The 21,647-nt window shown below is 39.6% G+C and overlaps 1 protein-coding gene across 3 annotated transcripts in view; it reads left to right on the forward strand.

Moving 5' to 3' along the window:
• Positions 1-2,855: 2,855 nt before the first annotated feature.
• ATG10 (autophagy related 10) overlaps positions 2,856-21,647 on the forward strand; it is a 330,308-nt gene continuing 311,516 nt past the window's right edge. The window contains exons 1-3 of one of the 3 annotated variants that reach the window (XM_088796595.1): positions 2,856-3,006; positions 9,048-9,249; positions 15,479-15,615. In XM_088796595.1, coding sequence (XP_088652721.1) covers positions 15,529-15,615 — 87 coding nt within the window. In that variant the 5' untranslated portion in view covers positions 2,856-3,006; positions 9,048-9,249; positions 15,479-15,528. The remainder of the gene's footprint in view (positions 3,007-9,047; positions 9,250-15,478; positions 15,616-21,647) is intronic. The other 2 variants (XM_088796597.1, XM_019746380.3) reach the window with 2 other exon arrangements.

The raw sequence follows: 21,647 nt of genomic DNA on the forward strand, positions 1-21,647 counted from the left end.
ACACAGAAGACTTTGACCTGGGGCTTTGTCCCATTAGGTGGTTAAAAAACAAACAAAGCACATTTTTACTAGATTTCCTGAGGAGCTAATTGTATATGACTCTAGTTGCTTATGGGAAACTATCAGATGGGGTTCACATTAAGTCAGGAACTCACTTTGGAAACTTTGAAATCACACAATCTTATTATCTATGCAGTTTTTAAAAATGAGCTTGTTATTGTCAAAACTAAGCATTATCTGAATAGTACCAACAGGTTATATGATAAACCAATCGGACTGTTAATGGAGATTGTCAAGTCAGAAACTAGTTATCTTGTGCGTTGCCTAATTGATGTATACTGATGTTATTTACATTAATACATCAAATCAGCCTTAAAGGGTGCTACAAATTGAAAGCTTATAACCTAAAAGAAATTTATTAAGAGTGTCCTATAGTGAAGAAGTAATTCCTTTTACCTACCCACTCACCACTATCCCCCCACTCCTGCCATATTAACATCTTTGTTTAGTTCCTGGGTGTCTTAGGTTTGATTCCCCAGGAAACAGATAGAGATGAAGACATGTATACAAGAATTTTATCAGGGTATGCTTTGGAAAACAACACTTCTAAGTGAGTGAAGAAAGCAGGATGGGGCAGGAGGAGAAGTTGAAATGTGATGCAGTTGCAACAAGGCCTCAGCCAATCCCACTGGGAGCTTGAATGTGGATGGCTCATCAGACGGGTCCTCAAACTGAGGCAAGGGAGCTAGGACTGGGTACCCCTCATCAGCCAGTTACTGGATGTGAGCTACCCCTGTGGGAAAACAAAACAAAACAAAACAAAACAAAAAAAACCCCACATAATTTTAGGCAAGGCAGCCCCTTTGGCTAAGGGAAGTTCCTGGAGATGGACTCAGCTATGAGCCGTCAACAGGTAACACCCTAATAACTGGTAGAGTAAGTGTAAGTGGCACACCACAGAGCCCAATACCCTGGGTAACACCACAATTCACCAGGTGGGAACTAAACTCAGCATCCTCTTAACAAGTTAAATTTTCCTTCTGACTTTCCTCTCTTTGTTATCAGCATCACCATTTTTCCTTACCCAAGGTAGTAGATAGAAATCTGAAGATTTCTAAAAATTGCCTCGGGCAATTTTTAACAGTCTGTCACATTTAATTTCCAGCATATTTATCCTTTTAAACAATTTTAAATAATTCACTACAAAGTGAAATCTGGCATAAGTCCTATCTGTCTTTTACTCTCTGAATTACTGAAGAAGCCAAAACAACAGATTTCTAGGCAGTTTCTAGGGCCTGGGTTGGGGACTGGTGATATAATTAAGGAATCGGGAAGTGGCTGTCTCTTCTTCCTATTTTAGAGAAGAAAGCTGAGTCCTTGGTTGGGCAAATAAATATTCAACTATTCTCTGGAAGTCTAACTCTGTTTATAAGAATGCAAATGAATGACTTTGAAAGAGAATGTTGTTATTTTGTGTAAAAAAAATTTTTTAGCATGAGCTAAATGTTTTCAGAGATTGAGAGTTTTCAAAAACCTAGCTAGTAATTGTGGGTACAACCTTCCTTTCCACTAGTATAACTATGCTGTCAGAGACCTAGCTGCCACTCCAAACACTGTCCTCGAAGTACTCACAGGGAAACACAGGGGATATTAAATTATCATGTAATTAAATTAAATTATCACTTTGCAATCCCACCAATAAGGATAAAATGGCACTTCTGTTATGAATCCTTGTTTGCAAATCCTTTTACTTTGGGATGAGAACTCCATCCTTGCAGAAGCAGTTTTGGCTTAAAGGTGAAGCTGAAGATTAGATGATTATACAAGGGTTCTTGCACCCAGAGGATTCTAAGGACAAAAATTAGAACTCATTTGTTTTTTAAGATTTCTAATGTTTTGTTTTTGAATAATTCTACTTGCCCAAAACATGGGTCTATATTGTACATATTGATAAGTTCACATTGTAAATATAAATCTTTTTGAAATCTATTTTGTTGTTGAGTAGTAAGTGGGATATTTTAATGTTAGGAGCTTTCAGATATGAAAAGAAGTATCTATTTCTGAATGAATGAGCCAGAAACCAGTATTAATGGTTTGAAGCAAAAGCAGTGGAGGCCACCAGTTTCTGTTATCTCTTCCACATCTCCTGCATGCACAGCGCTTACAAGATACCATAATGATGCTCACGGTGCAGAGAACACATGATCTCAGATTTCTATTATAACAGTATAAACAGGAAAACAGGACAGAAAAATGCTTGGGGTTCAGTTTTCCTCTTTAAGCCCACAAGATCTCTTAAGCAAGTCCCATTGGGTGCATGGAGAAGAAAGAAAATGTTCCTCCAAGAACCACCCCTAAAGTCTTGGGAGCAACAAAGAGCCCATGCAGCTGACACAAAGAAGTGCCCCCAAGTATACTTTAGATGTACGTGTTTGTGTCTGCACAGGAAAATGCATGTTCTCGTTGCAGGAACGCATTGCCTTGAATGAGCCATATGAGAGAACCCCGTAGCATGATTTCATCTGCCTTCCCCTTTTCCTTCATACTCTCTCTGGGATCTATTCGGATCACCCAAGTGGCAAGGGATGGATGCATCGTGGCACAGTGGCATCTCATAGTGGACACAGAGGCCTTGAATCCAGCATCCTTGGATCCAATAGTCTTCACTCAGGAATGCTTTGGAGAAACCATCTGAACAAGGGACTGTTGAAAGGATGGCTTAACACAGAAATACTCACACGTTAGCCTGCTTCAGCATCACCTGAAGGATTTGTTAAAACACAGATTCCTGGGCCTCATCCTGAGTTTCTGATTCAGCACACCTGGGGTGAAGCCTGAAAATGTGCATCTCTAACAAGTTCTCAGGTGATGCTGATGCTGCTGGTCCAGGGATCACACACTGAGAACCCGTGGTGTAAAGAGAAGAGAGCCTCCACCGTCCTCTTCTGAGGTCTTCAGATTCGTTCCAGTTCCGAGCCCAGTGGTGAGGATGACTACCAGGAGGAGGTGAGTGAATGTCTTCAGGGAGGTGGTTGTAGGGTCCCGAGATGAGCCAACAATCGGAGATGGGAGCAGGGAGTGTGGAGTACATCTGGATGAGGACCTTGGGAAATCAGGCAAAAAAACTCCGTTTGCTCTTCTGCTTCTCTGCAAAAGGTATGGTAAAGTTATACAGGTACACCTCTTGTTATAGATGCAGCTTGTTTTGTCTGCACAAAATAGTGTTCCTGTTCCCTCAGGGAACTGCTTTTCCCCACTCCAACCATCGATTTCTGGTGGGTGTAGAATCTCATCATTATGCTCCTGGGCCACAGGGGGCGTTGTGTGACCTTACTTCCTTGCCAAATATTCCTATGGCACATGACCAAAGCCCAGCCAACCAGAGTTCTTCCCTGAAAAATTTGTAAGTTCTACTGGTAGGGAAAGTTTTCATTTGTTTCTGGTCACAGAGCTGTAAGAAGGGATTCAAGAGTTGCTATCAGCCATATCTTCTACCAGGTAGAATGTGCGAGAATGAAAAAGACAAAAGACAAAGAGGAGTGGAAGAGAACGGTGTGGAGCTATTTAGGTTCTGCAAAAATGTTTTCAGTTCTGCATTCTCTATTAGTCTTGTTCAGTCCCCACTCCTCTCTCATCGCCCCACCTCACCCACGTGTGTGGTTTTTGCTGTTGTTTACAGTGGTTTTAGTGTGTTTCTGTCACTTGCAAAGGAAAGCATACTGACTAGTATCCCTTTTGTAATCAATCCATCAAAGACAGAGGTAGAAAAAAGAAGCCATGGAAGGGTGTTGGTGATGGGATGCTCATGTGTATTGCCAGGCTCATGCAACTGCAAAGGCACAGAGTGTCACTCACGTCTCCCTAAGAAAAAGTGCAAGGATACATGTGGCTACTGAAAGGACCAAAAAGCCACGACAAGTTTAAGGCCAGCTACTTTCTTGGTCTCTCCCTCCTGCCTTCTCCTCTCTGTCATCTCCGCTCTTCAGTGTCTGTCCCACTTCCATTTACTCCTATTTGATCAATACTCTCCTGACTTTCTCATCCAAATCCCAGGAGGTCAGCTAATTACACTGCTATTCCTACTGAGCAGGGCCCTTTGTTCTCGGCCACTTGTGGCTACTATTTCAATGAGGCATCATCTCCAGTCCTATCAGGGCTCCTCCTGAACAACAATAACAAAAGCTGGGGAATTTAGGGTTGTGTCCACTGTGAGACATGTGTCACAGAAGACCAGGAATGAAAAGTCACAGTATACAACATCAAACAAATATGAAATAAAAACATTTGCACCAGAAAATCGAAAGGGCATCAGCGAGGTGGGAATTGAGGAGATACAGTCCCACTTGCTGAAGGACTTGCTGAAGAGATCTGGGCCAGAGCCAAGTGCTTCCAGTCCGAGCAAAAGCATCACGACCAGGGTGAATATTTTTCAGCTCAGAAGCTTGAGGCCTGTCACAGCCATAGCAAAGCCACTGGCTCTGTACTGGGCTTGACTTCTACTAATGACTGGGGGAAATAAGATAGCCACACATATTCTAGCCTTTCCACCATCTCTCCGAAACACTGAGGGGGTCACATAGACCTGAAGGGGCGGTCCCTAATAAGTGACCTTGGGCAAGTTTCTTAGCTTCTGAAGCCTCCCTTTCCTCATCTAAAGATGGCATTAGCTGCTTTCATAGGGTTGTTGTGAAGAGCAAATAAGACAATGTCTGTGAAACAGCCTAGCTCCAGGCACAGATAAAGTGCTCTCTGAATATTAGTTATCATGGCTGTATCATCATCATCATCATTACCATCATCATTTTCATTATGATACTTTCAAGGTGAGTGAGTGTAATGTGACTCCAGGGCTACATTTGTGAACAAAGCTTATCTCTCTACCTGTTTGCTGATACTAGTCATTTTTTCAACAAACACCTCTCATTTACAGATTAAATTAAAATCTAAATATATTTAAATTGTACAGCTATAGATCCAAAGTGAACACTACTTCATATAATTTAGAAGGCTTTTATTTTAAAAAAGGAAGGGAGGAAGGAAGGAAGGAAAGAAAAAAGAAAGAGATGGATGGCAGGCAGGAACGGAGGGAGGGAGGAAGGAAGGAAGGAGGAAAGAAAATCACTGGTAAATGTCCTTTTCCACTTGTAAGATTTTATAATCAATTATAAAGGAGATTCCTATTTTAATTAAAGTACCAGTACAACAACAAACAGAAAAAGATACCAAAAATCATTTCATTCTGTAATATAAAATATCTGAGTATATTTACCTTATGTGAAATCATTCAGTTGGTCCAATATGCCCCTAGTATTATCAATAGTTTATTTGAAAAAGATATGAAAAGGTTGAGAGGATGTGATTTAAATATAATCTACAATTTTAAAATTTAATTTTACATATCATTATGCTGTTCCATTATATATGCAGGAAAAGGGAAGAACAGTATTCTTCAGACTTGAAAAAAATTAATCCATGTTTCTTGGCATGGACAACCAATGTTATATTTAAAATATACATATATAATGTGAGACCCATTATTTAATAACACTCATGAAATCTAGCTTGTTCACTTTGTAACTTACAATAAAGAAGTTGATCAAAGAAAACTACTTTCACTTTTTATTACATTGTTACCATTTTTATGGACAAAATTTTAAATGTATGATAAAAATCCAATATATAGTAATTGAAACATACAGTCTGACCTCACATGGCTCTGATAAATCTGTTCATTTCTGGCCATTTTCAGTGTTGCTATAGTGAACAGTGTTGACAAGTGGATGAAAAAAGCTTATAAATGGAATTCTGATCATAGATAAAACTGAACATAAACTATCTCCCAACATTTCTGCATGTTGGGAGGCCCGGTTTGTGCCACAGATGGCCATCTCCCAATAATACATAAAACATTTCTTGCTGGAGCTCGGCACACATTGTTGAATGCACAGGTCATTTGAACAGAACAATAATTCAATTCACTTAATAATGACCTCACTGGGAACAAACACAGACACACGATAATGCTGCTAGAGGAACAAAATCATACCAGAGTTTTAAAAATGAAATCCTTAAAAAGCTGCCATGCTTTCTTGTCAAACTAGCACTTAAATGTATTCAGTGTTTAGCGACGATGCAGGCTCACTGACTTTATTTTAGTCTCTTGAATTTTACTGCTGTATCTCTGTGCCATGTTTCTTCAGTTTTCAGGCTGGTAGCTTTCCTGGGAAGGTCATTGGTGCCCAGTGAACCCTCTGTTGGCTTATTGGCTGAGATCATTAGTAAAGAAGCCTTGAGTTCATTTTTTTCTTTTCTAATAGCTGAGATGGCAGTCCATGAAGAATGACTGTAGAAAGTTTTAGAAGTACACATGGGAATCATTTAACCAGACCAATAAAATCAGCTATTTATGTAAGTAAAAATTATTATAACCACAACCCAAAAAAAAGTCCATATTTTTTTTTAGAATAATTATTAGGTTTAAGGCTAATTTTATTTCTAGCTTATAAGGCTTAAAATTCAGGATTCCCTGCATTGGCAGAAATAAACGAACTCAACTAGGAGAAATCAGAATCCAGAGTGACCTCTTTTTAAACATCGCGATGCTTGCTAACAAGATCGCTTCATGTTTTCACACCAATAATACACATGGGATCAGGCCCCATCTACCCAGGATTTTTAGCCATGATGTTCATTTCTGCATTTTAAAACTAAGCACAAGTGCTATTGAAATGAGATACTCTTCAAAAAAAGAAATGAGGCACCTTACTGTCAGAGCTCTAACTATTAATACAATGTTCTTTTGTTGTCCACATTTATTGTAAAAGCACACTTAATAAAAAGCAGGAGCTTTAAATATGTTTTTGCTTAATGTATTTTATTAGAAAGATCTTTAAATTTTAGGATGCAAATCATAAACTTGCAAAATAGAAGGGTTAAAAAACAGAATGAAGATATAATCTATTCAAGTCATTCTCATTTTAATGTTGGAGAACGGGGATATTTGTGTAGGAATTTTGTCAACAATTATTTCCCCCTCGATCTATCCTGGAAGGGGTGAGAAAAAAATGAAATCTACTTTCCTTTAGAGTAATGCTTTTATGCTGGAGAAACACATTTCTTTATAGGAACTAACCCATTAGCTTATTTCTGTACCTGCCTCATCAATATCAGCTGGGATACCCTGTAATAGTTGCAATTTATTAACCTCTGCTGCATAAAAGCAGGAGAAAGAACACTCAGGTTATTTTTCCATGAAAATGGTAGTTAGGGGAAGGGGCATTTTAAGGATATACTGGTATGGGGGGGGGGAAGTGGAGGGAGTTAACAAAGCAACGTATATTTAAATTTTTGAAGCTTAAAGAGGAATCTATAATCCAAACAAGATACCCCTTTTTCCTTCTTCATCTTCCCCTCCCTCCTTTCACTGATATTTCTCCCAGAAAGCAGTCCTTGCCTCTAAAAGAACTTACTGTCTAAAGGAGAGAAAACGCAGAAGGTAAATGAATAAATGAATAAATGTAAAAGGCAACAGGTAATTTAGAGACCACGTTGGTATCGTAGGAGTTCTAAGAAACAGATCAGGAAAGTCTTCTTGAAGGAATCGTGAGGCATGTGTACCGCTCCAGCTCCTGTGATATATAATAGGTTGGATCACAGTTTTCTGTGAAGCTGAGGGGGGATTTCCCTTTACCTACTTCCCCTGGATGCTACTTTCTCTCTCCATCTTCCAAGATGCAGGAGATTCTTCTGCAGCTACACCCACCATTTCAGTGGCAACAGTTCGGCTTCTCAGTTCACCTGGAGCCTGCCTGAGAGCCAGGAAGGGTTTGCAGAGCCTGAGAAGAAAGCTGAAGGGTCCATGTACCTTCCTCTCAAAGGAAGAGAAGGGAGGTGGGACATAGGAAGCCATACTTCTCTCTGGGCTTAGTCACTTGGAAAGGGGGAGCTGGAGGGAGGAAAAATCCATTGAATACTGCTAACAATCACAGTAGTAACATTTACACAGCACTTTCTGTGCAGGGAACTATTCAAAGCACTTTGCATGGGTTATTAACTCAGGTGATCTTCAGAACAACCCAATGAGGAAGTACTATTAATATCCCCATTTTACAGATGCACAGAAATGCGAATTAACTTGCTTCAGATCACACAGCTATTTAATTGATATAGTTGGGACTTGAGCCCAGACACAGCCGGACTCCAGCACCTCTGCTCTTACATGGATCTCAACTCTGGGGCTGCACATTAGAATCACTTGGAGAGCTGCTAAACAATACTGATACCTGGGTCTCAATCCCAGAAATACGGATTTAATTGATCTATAGTGAGGCCTGGGGCAGGAGGACTTTTTAAATTTCCCTGGGAGATTCTCATGTGCAGCCAGGATTGCCAGCCATGCCATTCTACCTCTCAAGATCCTGTTACCTCAGTATCTCCGTACCTCTCCTGTCTTCCCTGTTACTCAGACTTAGGGTTTCCAGGCAGGAATTCCTGCCCATTCTCATGAAGTTTTTCACTTTACCTTTCTTGAATCCCGAGAAAAGTTGGTTGGGAAATCAGGAAAATTGGCTCCTTGAACCTAGGTGGTTGGTAGTATCGGCTGTCACTTTGTGGAAATGATTCATCATGGAGAACAGAAAACAGTTTATATCTCGGAATTTGGGAATGAGAAAGCAAAAAAAATTCCTGAGAATGGGTGGGAATTCCCTCCCAGAAACGCTACTCACACTGTTCTGCCCTCATCTTAGAATCTGCATGCTTCTTTTTTTTCTTCCCACACAAAATGGCCCTTGTGGTGGTTTTAAAATATGTCCACAAATTCTTTGTCATTCCTCTCTTCAAACGGTGGAGCCTAAGTCTCCTCCCCTTAATAGTGGGCTAGATGTAATGACTCTCTTATAATGAGTGGAATTTGGTGGAAGTGATGGTCTGACTTTCAAGACCAGGCCATTAAAGACATTGCAGCTTCCTCTTTGTCCGGCCTCATGAATTGTGGATTGCTTGCTCTGGGGGAATCTAGTAGCTATGTCATCATATTATTCAAACAGCCCTGTGGAGAGGACCTCATTGCAAGGAACTATGGACTCCTGTCAACAGCTAACGAAGAACTGAGGCCCTCCAGTGAGTGACCATTGAGCGAGCCAAATTGGGAGTGAATCTTCTAGATCCAGTCAATCCTCAAAATGACCATTGCCCCAGGTGACATCTTGAATGCCACTTCATGAGAGACCCTGAATTGGAGGCATCCTGGTAAGCTGCTCCCAGATTCCTGACCCTCAGAAACTGTGTGAGATAATACATGTTCATTGCTTTATGCTGATAGATTGTGGGGTAGTTTGTTATGTAGCAATAGATAGCTAATATAGCCATCTTCATTCCCACCCCACCCCCAGGACTTCCCACATTCACTAGGAGCTGGGGAAGCTGCCAGGGCTGCAAAGGAAAAGTGTTCTGACATCCCAAGATGGAATTCTGAACATATTTACCATAGAAACATAGCTGCATGCATATTTTTATATGTACATATATGTATGTGAATGGATAAGACAATTCTGGAAAAAACATGCCATACTATTAGTAGTGGTAGAGCCAGAGCCAGGAGAGGGACTGGGATCAGAGTGGGGGAGGGAGGGAATTCTCCTTTCTGTTCTGTAGACAACTGTGTTGTGTGGATATTTCACACTGAGAATATATCTATCTATGTATCACCTGGGTAATGAAATGTATTTTTCCACATAAAAGTGAGGGAAGTGAAAAAAGAAACATAATCATATCTGAGTCTGGGTTCTGCTGGAAGTAGCATATTAGGAATATAGTTCTACAAGTACATTATGGAGACAGTAGTATTTTGTAGTCTGTCCTGATGACCTTAACATCAGGTAGAACACTGAATTAGAGGCATTACGGTGATGAAGAATTAAAGGACAACAGGCCTTGGAGCCTGACCCTCACATGTGTTTGATTCTTGGCTCTGACACTTGGCAAGTCATGCAATTGTTCTGAGCCTATTTCTTCTTCTGTAAAGTTGCGATAATATAAGAATTAAAGAAACTAAATATGTAAAGTGCCTCAGACAGTGAATGATCCAGAGGTGGCACTCATTAAAGGGTAGTTATCCTATGTAAAAAATGTCATTGGTTGCAAACACATACATTTTCAATCATTATATGTAAATAAATTGAGGACTCCATGAATTAAATATTTTGTTGATTTACCTTTTTTAGGGGGAATGCAAAAGGTTTGTGAATCAAAATAGATTTTCAAGACATATTTGCTGCATGAATATTGCAAATTTCACAGAGGTCAAATATTTCTTTTCTATTTAAAGTGATAAAGACCTTAACAATTCTATTCCAGTTACAAGGGAGAAACTGTGGACAGTGGAGATGAGCAGAGAATCCCAAAGAGTTAAAACAGCGCTAGATCTGAACTCTACTAGATGGCAGTACCAAAGAGAGTTGGACTGTAGCATCTTGTACACATACATTAGAGGTCACACACAAGGATTCTACAGGCCCCAGAATGTCAGCAAAGACATTTTGTTTGACCAACACATTGTTTTTGAAAAAAGAAAAATTGAATTGATTGGCCACATTTAATCTTGAAAAATACAATTTTAGACTGTTCTTAAAAAACTGACATATCTGGCTATCTTGGGACAGTTGGCTAAGACTGAGTCATGGGTTCCTCCTTTGGTTAGAATAAGGGTGTCCAAGAGACCATAAATCCTACTTGGACTGGCCTAAGTTATTCATTAGAATCATTTCCTTGCCCCTGTAGTGACTGAGTTTGCACCTCTGAAATTTTGCATGTTTGCTCCAATGCAATAAGAGTGTTATTGGAATAGGATGATCATATGCTTCTATAATTATAAAAACTGCCTAATCATGCCTGCAATGTAGAGATCCCAGAAATGGAGGCCGTCTCTCTCTGTTTACTTGTTAACAAACCGAAGAAAAGGAATGTGGAGCTCTCTAAAATGTTTCTGAGGAAACGAAGAGTTGCTCTTTATAACCTACTATACTTCAACAATGAGCTAATATTTATCAGGAAGCTTTCCAGTCTTTCAAATGCCCTAAAGTTGCATGTCATCATAGCCAATCTATTTGTGTCATCTTTTTCCATTTGACTAAGTAGACTGGGATTCTTTTCCTTCTATAATATATATGCTCAAATTCTACAGAAGGAAGAAAAAGCTGAACTATGACCCTTGCCCGTGATATATATAGAGAGATACTTATCAACTTTGGTGATATTGAGTTCATTTTTAATATCATGGAGTCACTTGTGAATCAATACCTGTCCAACACTTGTCTAATAAATGTTCCTGTCTGACCATTATTAAAAATAAACGAAAAATCAGTCCTATTTCCTTAACTCTGCTTGAAGATCTCTCCACAGCAAAATTATCCCCCATAATTAACAAAAACAAAATATGAATTTGTGGTAAAGAGAAACTTTCATTTGCTAGTTATTTTTTTAAGTCTAGGTCATTTCCCTCCAACATCTTATTAAGAAAACTTTCAAACATACAGAAAAGTTGGAAGACTGGCACAGTGAACACCCATACATATATCATGTAGATGCTACAATTTACACTTGCTGTATTTACTTTATCACATATCCTATTCATTCCTCCATCAATCTATCAATTCATCTTCATTTTTTGATACTTTTCAAAGGTTGAAGACATCAGTACATTTTACCCCCAAACACTTCAGCATGCATATCATTAGAGTTCAATATTTATTTATGGGGTTTTAAAAACGTTGTTTAGTGTGGCAAAAGATGTATAACATAAAATTTACTGTTTGAACCATTTGTAAGTATACTGTTCTGTGGTACTAAGTACATTCACATTGTTGTGCAACCATCACCACCATCCATCTCTTGACCATTTCATTTTTCCCAACAGAAACTCTATACCCACAGACACTAAATCTCTACCCTCTCCTCTCCCTAGACCGTAGTAGCCACGATTCTACTTTCTGTATCTATTAATTTGTCTACTCCAGGTACTCATATAAGTGGAATAATAAAATATTTGTCCTTTGTTACTGGCTTATTTCACTTATCACAATGTCTTCGAGGTTCATCCACATAGTAGCATGTGTCAGAGTTTCCTTCCTTTTCCAAGCTATATTTCATTGTGTAGCACATTTTATTTACCCATTCATCCATCGATGGACACTTAGGTTGCTTCCATCTTTTGCCTATTGTGAATAATGGTGCTTTGAACATGGGAGTGCAAGTATTTTTTTAAGTCCCTGCTTTCACTTCTTTTGGGTCTATTCCCAGAAGTGGAGTTGCTGGATCATGTGGTAATTCTATGTTTAGTTTTTTGAGCACTCTGGTTTCTTTTTTATGTAAAATTTATACACAGTGTAATGTACACATCTTAATCTACCATTTGATGAGTTGTGACAAATGCATACTCTATGGATATTTTTTGTTTCTTTTTTAGGTCCTCATTATATGTAAGAATTTTTCAGTTAGAATGCTGATGCTTTTTGTGACCAAAATCCTGATGGAAAGTGTATAGGCTTGGATGACACCAAGCATCCAGTTTCAGGATTTACTGACCTGATCTATTTATATACTTTGAAATCTGTAAAGGATCTCACAGTCCTGAAATCAGGAATTTGCAAAAATAATTATCTCCATCTTCCACTACTGACTATAAACACTTTACCTTGTGTGAGCAGTGACGACAAGAGCTCCAAAGAGGGATGTTTTTGAACGGAAAAATGCATGTTGAGCTCCATTTTTTAGCTCCTACCCATCACCAGGGATGAGATGATCTCCCCCTGCATCCATCATGCAGATTTTTCAGTCTATAATGAGATTCTTCCTCAAGATTCCAGCAAGCAGTGAGTGAAGTTTATGTTGCAGATCAAGAATTTATATTACTGAAAATAAAAACAACAGTATATATAGCAATTTTTTTTGCAATCAGATTGGCAAACAAATAATAATAGTTTCATTGTGAAGCTGTGGAGAAATGGGCATTCTCAGATACTGTGGGGGCATTAAATGGTATGACGATTTGCTAATGCCTGTCAACATTTTTAATGTCACTTTTTCCAACCCCAGGAATTACACTTCTATGAATTTTTCTTACAGAGATACTTGTACAAGTACACCAAGATATATTGGTACACTGTTGTTCATTGCCACATTGTTTGTAGTAGTAAAAACACTGGAAACAAACCAAATATCAGTCAGTAGATAACTGCTAACAATAAATCCTGATATAGCCACATTTAACTGGTATAACTTGCTTTACCAGCTTGGACACAAATAAGGTTACATCTTTTTTATTTTTTCAAATTACATTAGGCCCAAACATCTATGTGCCGGATTAGTGCCAGAGGAAGTCCACTGCCTGTCTCCTTTGTAAGCCCTCTTCCCTCCCCTCAATTATCCAAACACCCTGGGGCTTCACTCCTTGCAAAGTGGCCAGTCCTGCTTCTAAATGTCTCATGGAGAGAGAACTAGGGAATCTATTAGGAGCCTTATTTTCAGTGCCTGTTGCTTCTGTTTGCCATAATATCTGTTGAAAGCTGCAAAAGTAATAGAGACTAGCATTGTAAAATAAAGAATGGGGGAAAAAAAAGGTTTGATTCTTTGTTTTAAAAAATAAAAGTAAAGATTATCTTATCTTTAAATATGATTTATCTTAGAAGATAGTCATATAACAACTCTAATTACAATAAGGCTCTAATTTTTAGAATAAACAAAGGATGAATCAAGTGTTGATTTGGTGAGAGGAATAATTTTCTAACAAAATTATTTGATAGGAAATTTTGACACCCTTCACTTCACACTGACTTTTATAGCAGAATCACACAAAGGTCATCTTGGAAAAAAGATGTGAGGGCTTCATCAATTTCCCTGAGAGCCTCTCTTAATCCTTTGATATTCAAATAATTCTCCTTTTGAAGAACTTATCCTCTTATCATCCTTGTTGTTTTTCTCATCTTTAATTGTTAACTGGCCTAACACTGCCAGATACTCATTTGCTTATGGAACAGTTCTACAAAATCACTTTCAGTGACTTCATAAAATCCGGCATCTTTTGCAAGATTAGCAATTTTACATGGCAACTGAAATGCATTTTATTTACACTGTATTGTCGGATGTTTATAACATCTACAATCAGCAAAATTGACTGGCTGAGTGGGGATAGTGCTGGTATTAAGTTGGGAGGGCTATTTGAGTGGGGACTAATTTAGTAAGTGGCCAGTTCATCAGTGGACATTTTCCTGCTATGACTAAAATCTGCTTCCCTACACAACTTAGCAACTACTGGGATTCAGGTAATGATAATGAATAGCTGGGTAATAAGAAACTTCTGTGCTATGCTGCACTGTACTAAAAAGGAATGAGGTGTGTGTTGACATGGAGAAACATTTATAATGCATTGTTAAATTTTTTAAAAGCGAGTGCCAAAAAGACTATGAATAGTATAAGAATGCTTCTATGAAATAATAAATGTTAGTATATGCATCAAAAAATAAAAAAAAATAAAACAACCTGGAAATATATATTTCAAACTATTAGCAGTCATTTCTAATAGGTGTGTGGGAAATGGGGAAAGCCCTTCTTGGTAGCCTTATTTATAAGGAGTATTTATTATACTTTCAAATATGATGAAAGTCAATTCAAAATACTTTTAACTAGTATAGTTAAGATAGGGCCAATGTAAAAATGGAAAAGAAAAATGGGCTGTCACTACATTAGTGTCCAAACAGGGTACTCCTACCTGAGTTTTTATAGGCCCATTTTGAAGGGGCGTATTAGGATTCTTTTATATGAACCTGTTTTGTTATAAACACCCCAGAGCTCTTTCTCAAAATAATCAAACCATAGACAATTGCTGAGAGTCTGTTGTTTTCAAGACACTGTGCTGTACTTAGTGCTGAGAGGAATACAAGGATGTGTAAGACCGCTAAGAGCCTCATTAAATTCACAGTCCAGTTGAAAACGTAAGAAAGAAGCTCCTCAGTGAATGAGGTAGGCAACAACAGCTGGCCATCAGTGAGCAAGGTCTGAGCAAGGTGCTACAACTCTGTGAAGGTGGAGAAACTGACTAGCTGACTTCTCAGTCTGTCCCCACTTAGGCTTCTTTGGGTCAAACATTAGCTGAGAGTCAGTTCTAAGCGTAAGATAACCCGCAGAGAAAAAGGCAACCCTTTATCCTCCACTGGAAGGGAAACTCACAGATTGGTCCAAAGGCCAGTTAGAGGTTCATCCAGATCTTATGAGAGCTTCAGGGGACTTTTGAGGGGGATTCTAATGAAATGCGATGGTGAGCAGTGGGGTATGTATTTATTCTCTGCTCCATTTATGAATGTGGAACCTGAGACTGACTCAAGGTTACCCTGCTGCTAAGGACAGGACCAGAATTTGAACCCAGCACTTGTGACTCTAGAGCCTCCTCTCTTCATTTTTATGACCCACTCCTTCCTCATTGCAGGTTACAAGCTCATCATTCCATGGTCCGGACGGAAGTAAGAGATATTGGGCATGGTACTAATCCATGTGTATATTTACTGTGAAGTTTACCCCAGGAGGAAAGAGGAAACCAGCCACAGGAATGGAATTTGGAGAAAGGTAACACCTCCTGGCAAACAACAAATATCCATGAAATCTCTATAGTCTTCCTGGAGAGGAGGTTGCCAAGATTTCTGTAGACTTGGTCTTCCTTTTCATTCCTGGAAATAATCCCTTTAGGGCAGAGTTGAAGCACATTAGCAGAGTAACACTTTCTCTTCTGCCTGTATTCTGTCTAAGTTGTGGATAACCAGAGGTGCTTTGGGTTCTGAAGTAAGTTGCAACAAAAATCATTTTTTTTAAAGTTGCCATTGAGATACTTCAATGGACTCACTTTGCATGGCATATTCAATACATGGGGTAAAAGTGCTTTATATGTGCTATATAGCATAACCTCTAGTGGTAATGTAGTAATGCCATAGTATTTACCACTTAATTGTACCAACTTGCTCTTTAGAACTCTTTGAAATACAAGGACAGCATGACTTAACTATCATTAGACTTTAGCTTGGATTTACGATCCATTCATGAAGAGTTCAAAACTTTTAAAAAGTGTACATTTTTTTAAAAGAAAAAAAAATTTGATCTTTTAGGCAAAGTTTATATGTATATTTATATGTATTTGCTTGCAAAATCATAGCAGGACCAAATATATGGAAAAGATGGTTGTAGTTCACTACTGTGGTCATTATGAGATACAAAACAAATCATTTAGGTCACTTACCTTATTGCAGAGTGAAAACAAACTGCTTCTTTCATACACTCTTCCACTCTTGGGATAGTACTTGAAATAGAAAAATATCCTTTTTTTTTTTTTTTTTAATGAAAAATGTCTGGGAGTCTTTGTCTTGAAAAATTTCCAAAAAGTATTCTCAACATCCCAAATGATAGGAACATAACTTGTGGATAATGAGATACACATTCTTTCTCTTCTTTGCTCTCTTTATCTCTGAGCATGTGGAGACTTGGCATTGAACATTGCAATGACTTACGGACAACCTCAAAGGTTGATGAAAAATAATAACTTTCAGTTTTGCTGAGGCAAGCATCAGAATCCCAAACATTATTATCTGAGAACAAATCACTTGATTAGTGAGTGGGCCCAGCCATCCACCTGGTATTTACATCTTAAGCAAGATCATATGGTTCTCGCTAATTGTCACATCTGCAATAAATTCTGCAAAGAGATAATAACTTTGTTTCTTTGTGGAAAAAAAAAAAAAAAAAATGGCCCTGAAAAGAAAGTCAACTGCTAGTGTAGTGCTGAAAAGTGATGGAATTTATTAATTTGCTTGATTATATTTAGACAACTGCATGATTAGATTTAGATTTAGATTATAATTAGATGCATGATGTTGAAGGCCTCTTGATATACGTGCAAATTTGAAGATTCCCTGTGTATACAGGCATTTCTTTGCAGACTGGCACATGACTTTTATGAGCAGAGATGGGAAGACAGCTTATGGTTTCACCTGTTGGTTAGGAAAATAAAGAAAGAAAAGATTACATTACTCTGATCTTCTGGGGGGCAAACACATTTAGAAACCAAATGTACTGTGTAACTGCTAGGGTCTGAGACTGCTGTTTGGCAATAAAAGCTCTCTTGGGTCAGTGAAGTGGTTGCTTTCTCCTAGAATTTAATTTCAAAAATCCTCTGTAGTTGACCTTGTTGTCCACCATTCTGCAGCTGAGAAAGGGCTCATTGTTTTCAGCTGAGCATTCCATAGAGTAATCACAATAGTCCCAGAATTTTACAAACCACAGAATCAAGGTGGCTCCTAGGCATGATGTCATCAGGCTGTTGACAGGTGAAGAGCTGATACCATCTTTGATGCGCATTCCCCATACCCTCCTCCTGGGAATGTTATTAGGCATGTTAGGTTTTAACTGGAACACTAAAAGTTGAATCACTTATTATTCTGCACATGCCCCTTACTGGTAGTCAGTGAAACTCAGACGAGAATACCTTATCCAGGATTTGAATGTGATGACAACATGGCAAGATGTCAAGCATCTCCAGAGATCTTAGATGTTTGGCCTCTTTCCATTTGAGAGATGGCCTCTAATTTTCATTTGGCCTTCATGAAGATGTTGCAAAAAATTATTCTCATAACTGGTTCTAGCTGCAATTTTTAATGGTTGTCTTGGAAAAGTGGTAGCATCACATAACTGGACTTGTAGATTCTGAAGAATCTTAACTGCCTCAGAAGAACTCAAGGAAACTTAATTTCCAGACCTGGAAAAGATCCACTTTTTTGAATCATTTGTTTAGCCTTGTCGCCTTGAGTCAAATAAAGTGAGTTACTCTTTATGAAGCATGAACAATGCCAGAAACACATCATTAAAATGTTAATTTAATTTGGCCTGTTGAGGTAAGAATCCAGACAGTTTGGTTCACCTAAAAGTGACTGAGATTAATGATATTGGTTTTGATCTGGAATAATTCTGGTCACGTGAACAAAGGCAAGGAGATCGAGCGTAGTTATGAAGACTCATCGTCATCTTTGCCGTAGGCTTCGGACCAAAGTATAAAAATGTGATTTTGTCAGAGTTGAGGATTTTGTACTATTGGCAAACATTAAATTAACTTTTAAGAGGAAGATAAAGGTTAAAATCTATTTGACTAATAAGTTTAATTTTGTAACCATGGGTTTTTCATTTGTTCTTCACTTCCCCGCCAACTTCTCTGAATGGAAATGGGAAGATCTTTCTCCAGTGCTAAGAACTTATTTTGCAAATCACCAGTAGTTCCATAGTAGAAGTTAAAACTTTGCAGGCCCAGATATCACAAGAGTATTTTTTTTTTCTATGTCAAGATAAAAATCCCAACTTATGGCTTGGGATCATACTGTAAAATGTAAATAACATTTTAATGAGCGCTGTAGTGGAAGAGTGCTGGGCCTACCACTGAAGGGTTGGATTTAAGTGTACCTTGGGTCATAATGAAACTAGTTTGGTGGTCTTAGCTTCCCCAGTCGACATTTTCCCACACTAGAAAACCAGCACAGGAGTTGATGGAATTCCCTACAAAGGACAATTGCAGTTCTGCCCAAAACCAGAACTGGAGTGTGGATGGGATAACTGGAGGAGAAGCTAGAGGAGAAACAACAGAGCCTTTTAATCCTAAATTAAACTCCTGCCTAGATTTAGGAAGAAAGAGAAGGGGGAAAATAATTGCATGTGTATTTTTTATTTCTGTCCATATTCTGCTATCTCAAATGTGATCTAAAGACATGGCCTTGCTCCCATTGCTTTCGCAGTCCATGTTCTTGACTGTGAGAATACATTTTCCAGAAACAATGACTAGAAGCATTATATTAATCTCTCTATATTAATAAATCCAGCTCCTGCGGCTACCGAACTAAATACCCACATCTCAACTAGATTCTGTATGAACTGTTTGTGTCTTTCTTAACTCTCCCCGATTCCGAGTTCATCTTCTCTAACTAGCTACATCTCACCTGCCCCTTAATTCAGGCACAGTCCCACTTCCTACAGGGAGCCCTCTCTAATGACAAGTGCATACCTTCATCTTGTTTTTTTGCACTTGTCTCTATAGAACAGTTAATGTGTAATCATATATATCTGATAACTAAATTCCTATTACTCTTATGTTTGACTGATTGGAAATATATGTGAACATTTAAAAAGTAGAGGGGAAAACAGAAAACAAACAAAAAACCTCCAAACATAAGATGCTACATTCCTGATGTCACTGCACTTCAACATAGAGGATTCTTTAGTCCTTTTCCTCTTTGGAAAAAGACACTGGCTCTAAATCTCTTAGTAATTCTACCTGATTTAAAACTGACTTTAATCCTGCATGATAAATTAAGATTCAGTATCTTTTCACCCTACTTTTTTGGAGTAATTTGTCTGACCCAACACCTGTATACATAGATCAGATCCTCTAAGTGATCCAAAGGCATTCCATTTGGGCATGGCGGTAGAATCAGCTCTGAGAAGAGCAAATGGTGCTAACTCCCACCCCACTAGGACCGCCCTGACCTGTGGTTGCATTTAGAGACCCACTCACTGAAGGAAGGACATCTGAACCCTCTGATTGCATGTAAAGTTCCCTAAACAGCCACAACAGGTCTCCTTACATTATTCCCAACCTCCCGAAGTCCCTCCACAAAAAAATTCTACTTAGAGGAAGAAAGCATGGTCCCTGGGAGAATCCCAGGTAGCCAGCCAGGAGGAGAAATCCTGAGGTTTGACCCAGCACAGTACATCCCTGTAGCAGGATAACGTGCCTTTCCTGGAGCAGAGCCGACTTTGCCCGAAGGTTACATTTCCACACAAAGAAGCCTTTAAGGGTGCTGTTGCAGGCCTCCTCGCTGGAAGTTTATGTCTGTCAATCTTGGGGAGAAAAGGGCCATCATAAAACTGCAGGAGCCAGCAGTGGAGAATTACAACTGCAGGATCAGTGGAGGTCTGCCTTACAGCCCTGCTAGATGCTGAGCACTGGCCTCTCTAAGGACCCAGAACAATAAAGCGGAAGGAATTGAAGTCAATTGGCTGCTGGATTGCATTAGCAGGACTCAGCGAAGGGGGCACTTGCTGAGGGTGAGGCACGGGTTCTTGGCCACTGCCATCATGCCAATGTACTAGGTGATCCAGAGTCCGAAGAATGAGAAAAGTTCATCCAAGTCGAACAAGTCGAGGAGGCCCACAGACACGCAAGTTGGAGGCTGTATGCGTGGCAGCCACTGCAACTCCAAATGTAACTCAGCTGATTTGTAGTTCATAAGAACAAATACAAATAATGCCTCAGCGAGGGACTACAATAGGCAGAAAAACAGGAAATACATCAGAAGGTGGACCAAAACACTTTGCAGAGACACGAGGAAAAACAAAGGTGGTGGCATCTGAGAACAAGGCAAAGAGAAGCGTGGGAAGCCAGCAAGTGGATCTGACTGGTTTGGGGGCGGGGGAGCAAGTGGGTAATGGAGCTGAGAATAGAGAGGGCATCACTGCCACCTGTCTGGCAGCTCTGCAGCCCTGATTTTGGCAGTGTGGCCCTGATGCCTGCAGAAGGCTTGTTGGACCCAGTTTGAAAGCTTCCTAAAATATCCCTGGGCCTGATGCAATAGCATTTTGTGATGGCACTGCATTGCGATGTGGTGACAGGGTAACCTGGTAGTGTGGAAGGAGGGCCTTTTATGTCTTCATATGATTGTGTCTGAGAGAGGCCAAGTGAGCGGACCACGGACCATTCCCAAAGGATGATGGGTCTGTTGGAAGAGTGGTTAAACCCTCTGACGGGGAAGGAATTGAGTTCCCATCAGCGCACTCCCACTACAGAGGCTGGACACCTGGAGAGTGCTCCATCAGGGAATGGAGACTTAGAAGGATAACCCAAGGGGCCCATTAGCAGTCCACCGGGCACTCTAAAAGAGAGCGGAGGAAGGGCTATGCTAAAACCAGCCTTCACCCTGGAGAAAGCAGCAGAACAAGCAGTGTAGCTTTCCCCAGAGTAGGTCCTCAGGGCGAATGAGTTAGATTGGGGAAGAGGAGAGGAGGCTGGCCTAATCTGGAGAAAGCCACCAAGAGCCACCAAGAGCTGGCAGCACCATCCAGGATTGGCTTAAGTCTCCAAATAAACAATTTACCTAGCTCTAGGCAAGCCCTAGTTCTGCATAATGACTTGAATTTTGAAATGTGAATTAAACCTTGCGAAGGAATGCAACTCTTTTTTCCCTCCCCCAGACTATTTCTACCATTCTTAGAGGGTGAGAGGTGGGTCAGAGGAAGGTTTAAGATTTTTACCCCTTTGCCAAAACGTGAAAAGTGTCAACCACTTCTGCCATCCCCTCCCCCACTGCTCAAAGTGTTCAAAACTAAAAGCTGCAGCATCCTTTGAGCAAGTAATCAGCACAAGTTGAACGGCACATGCTGTTGCATTTCTGATCAGATTGTATGTTAAGCAGGGAACCCCCCCCCCCCTTTTTTTTTTGGCTATATGCATGTCTGTTTAAAGAAGCCACCAGGCAGTGCCTCTCACTTTGTCTTGGCAGGGCACAACCATCAGACGAAGTGGGAGGAAGAAACATTAACTTCAACAGCTGTTTCTTGACCCCGGCTGTCAG

This window comes from Rhinolophus sinicus, chromosome 3 (assembly GCF_057876585.1).
Source record: "Rhinolophus sinicus isolate RSI-liver-muscle chromosome 3, RSI-T2T, whole genome shotgun sequence".
Classification (NCBI taxonomy): domain Eukaryota; kingdom Metazoa; phylum Chordata; class Mammalia; order Chiroptera; family Rhinolophidae; genus Rhinolophus; species Rhinolophus sinicus.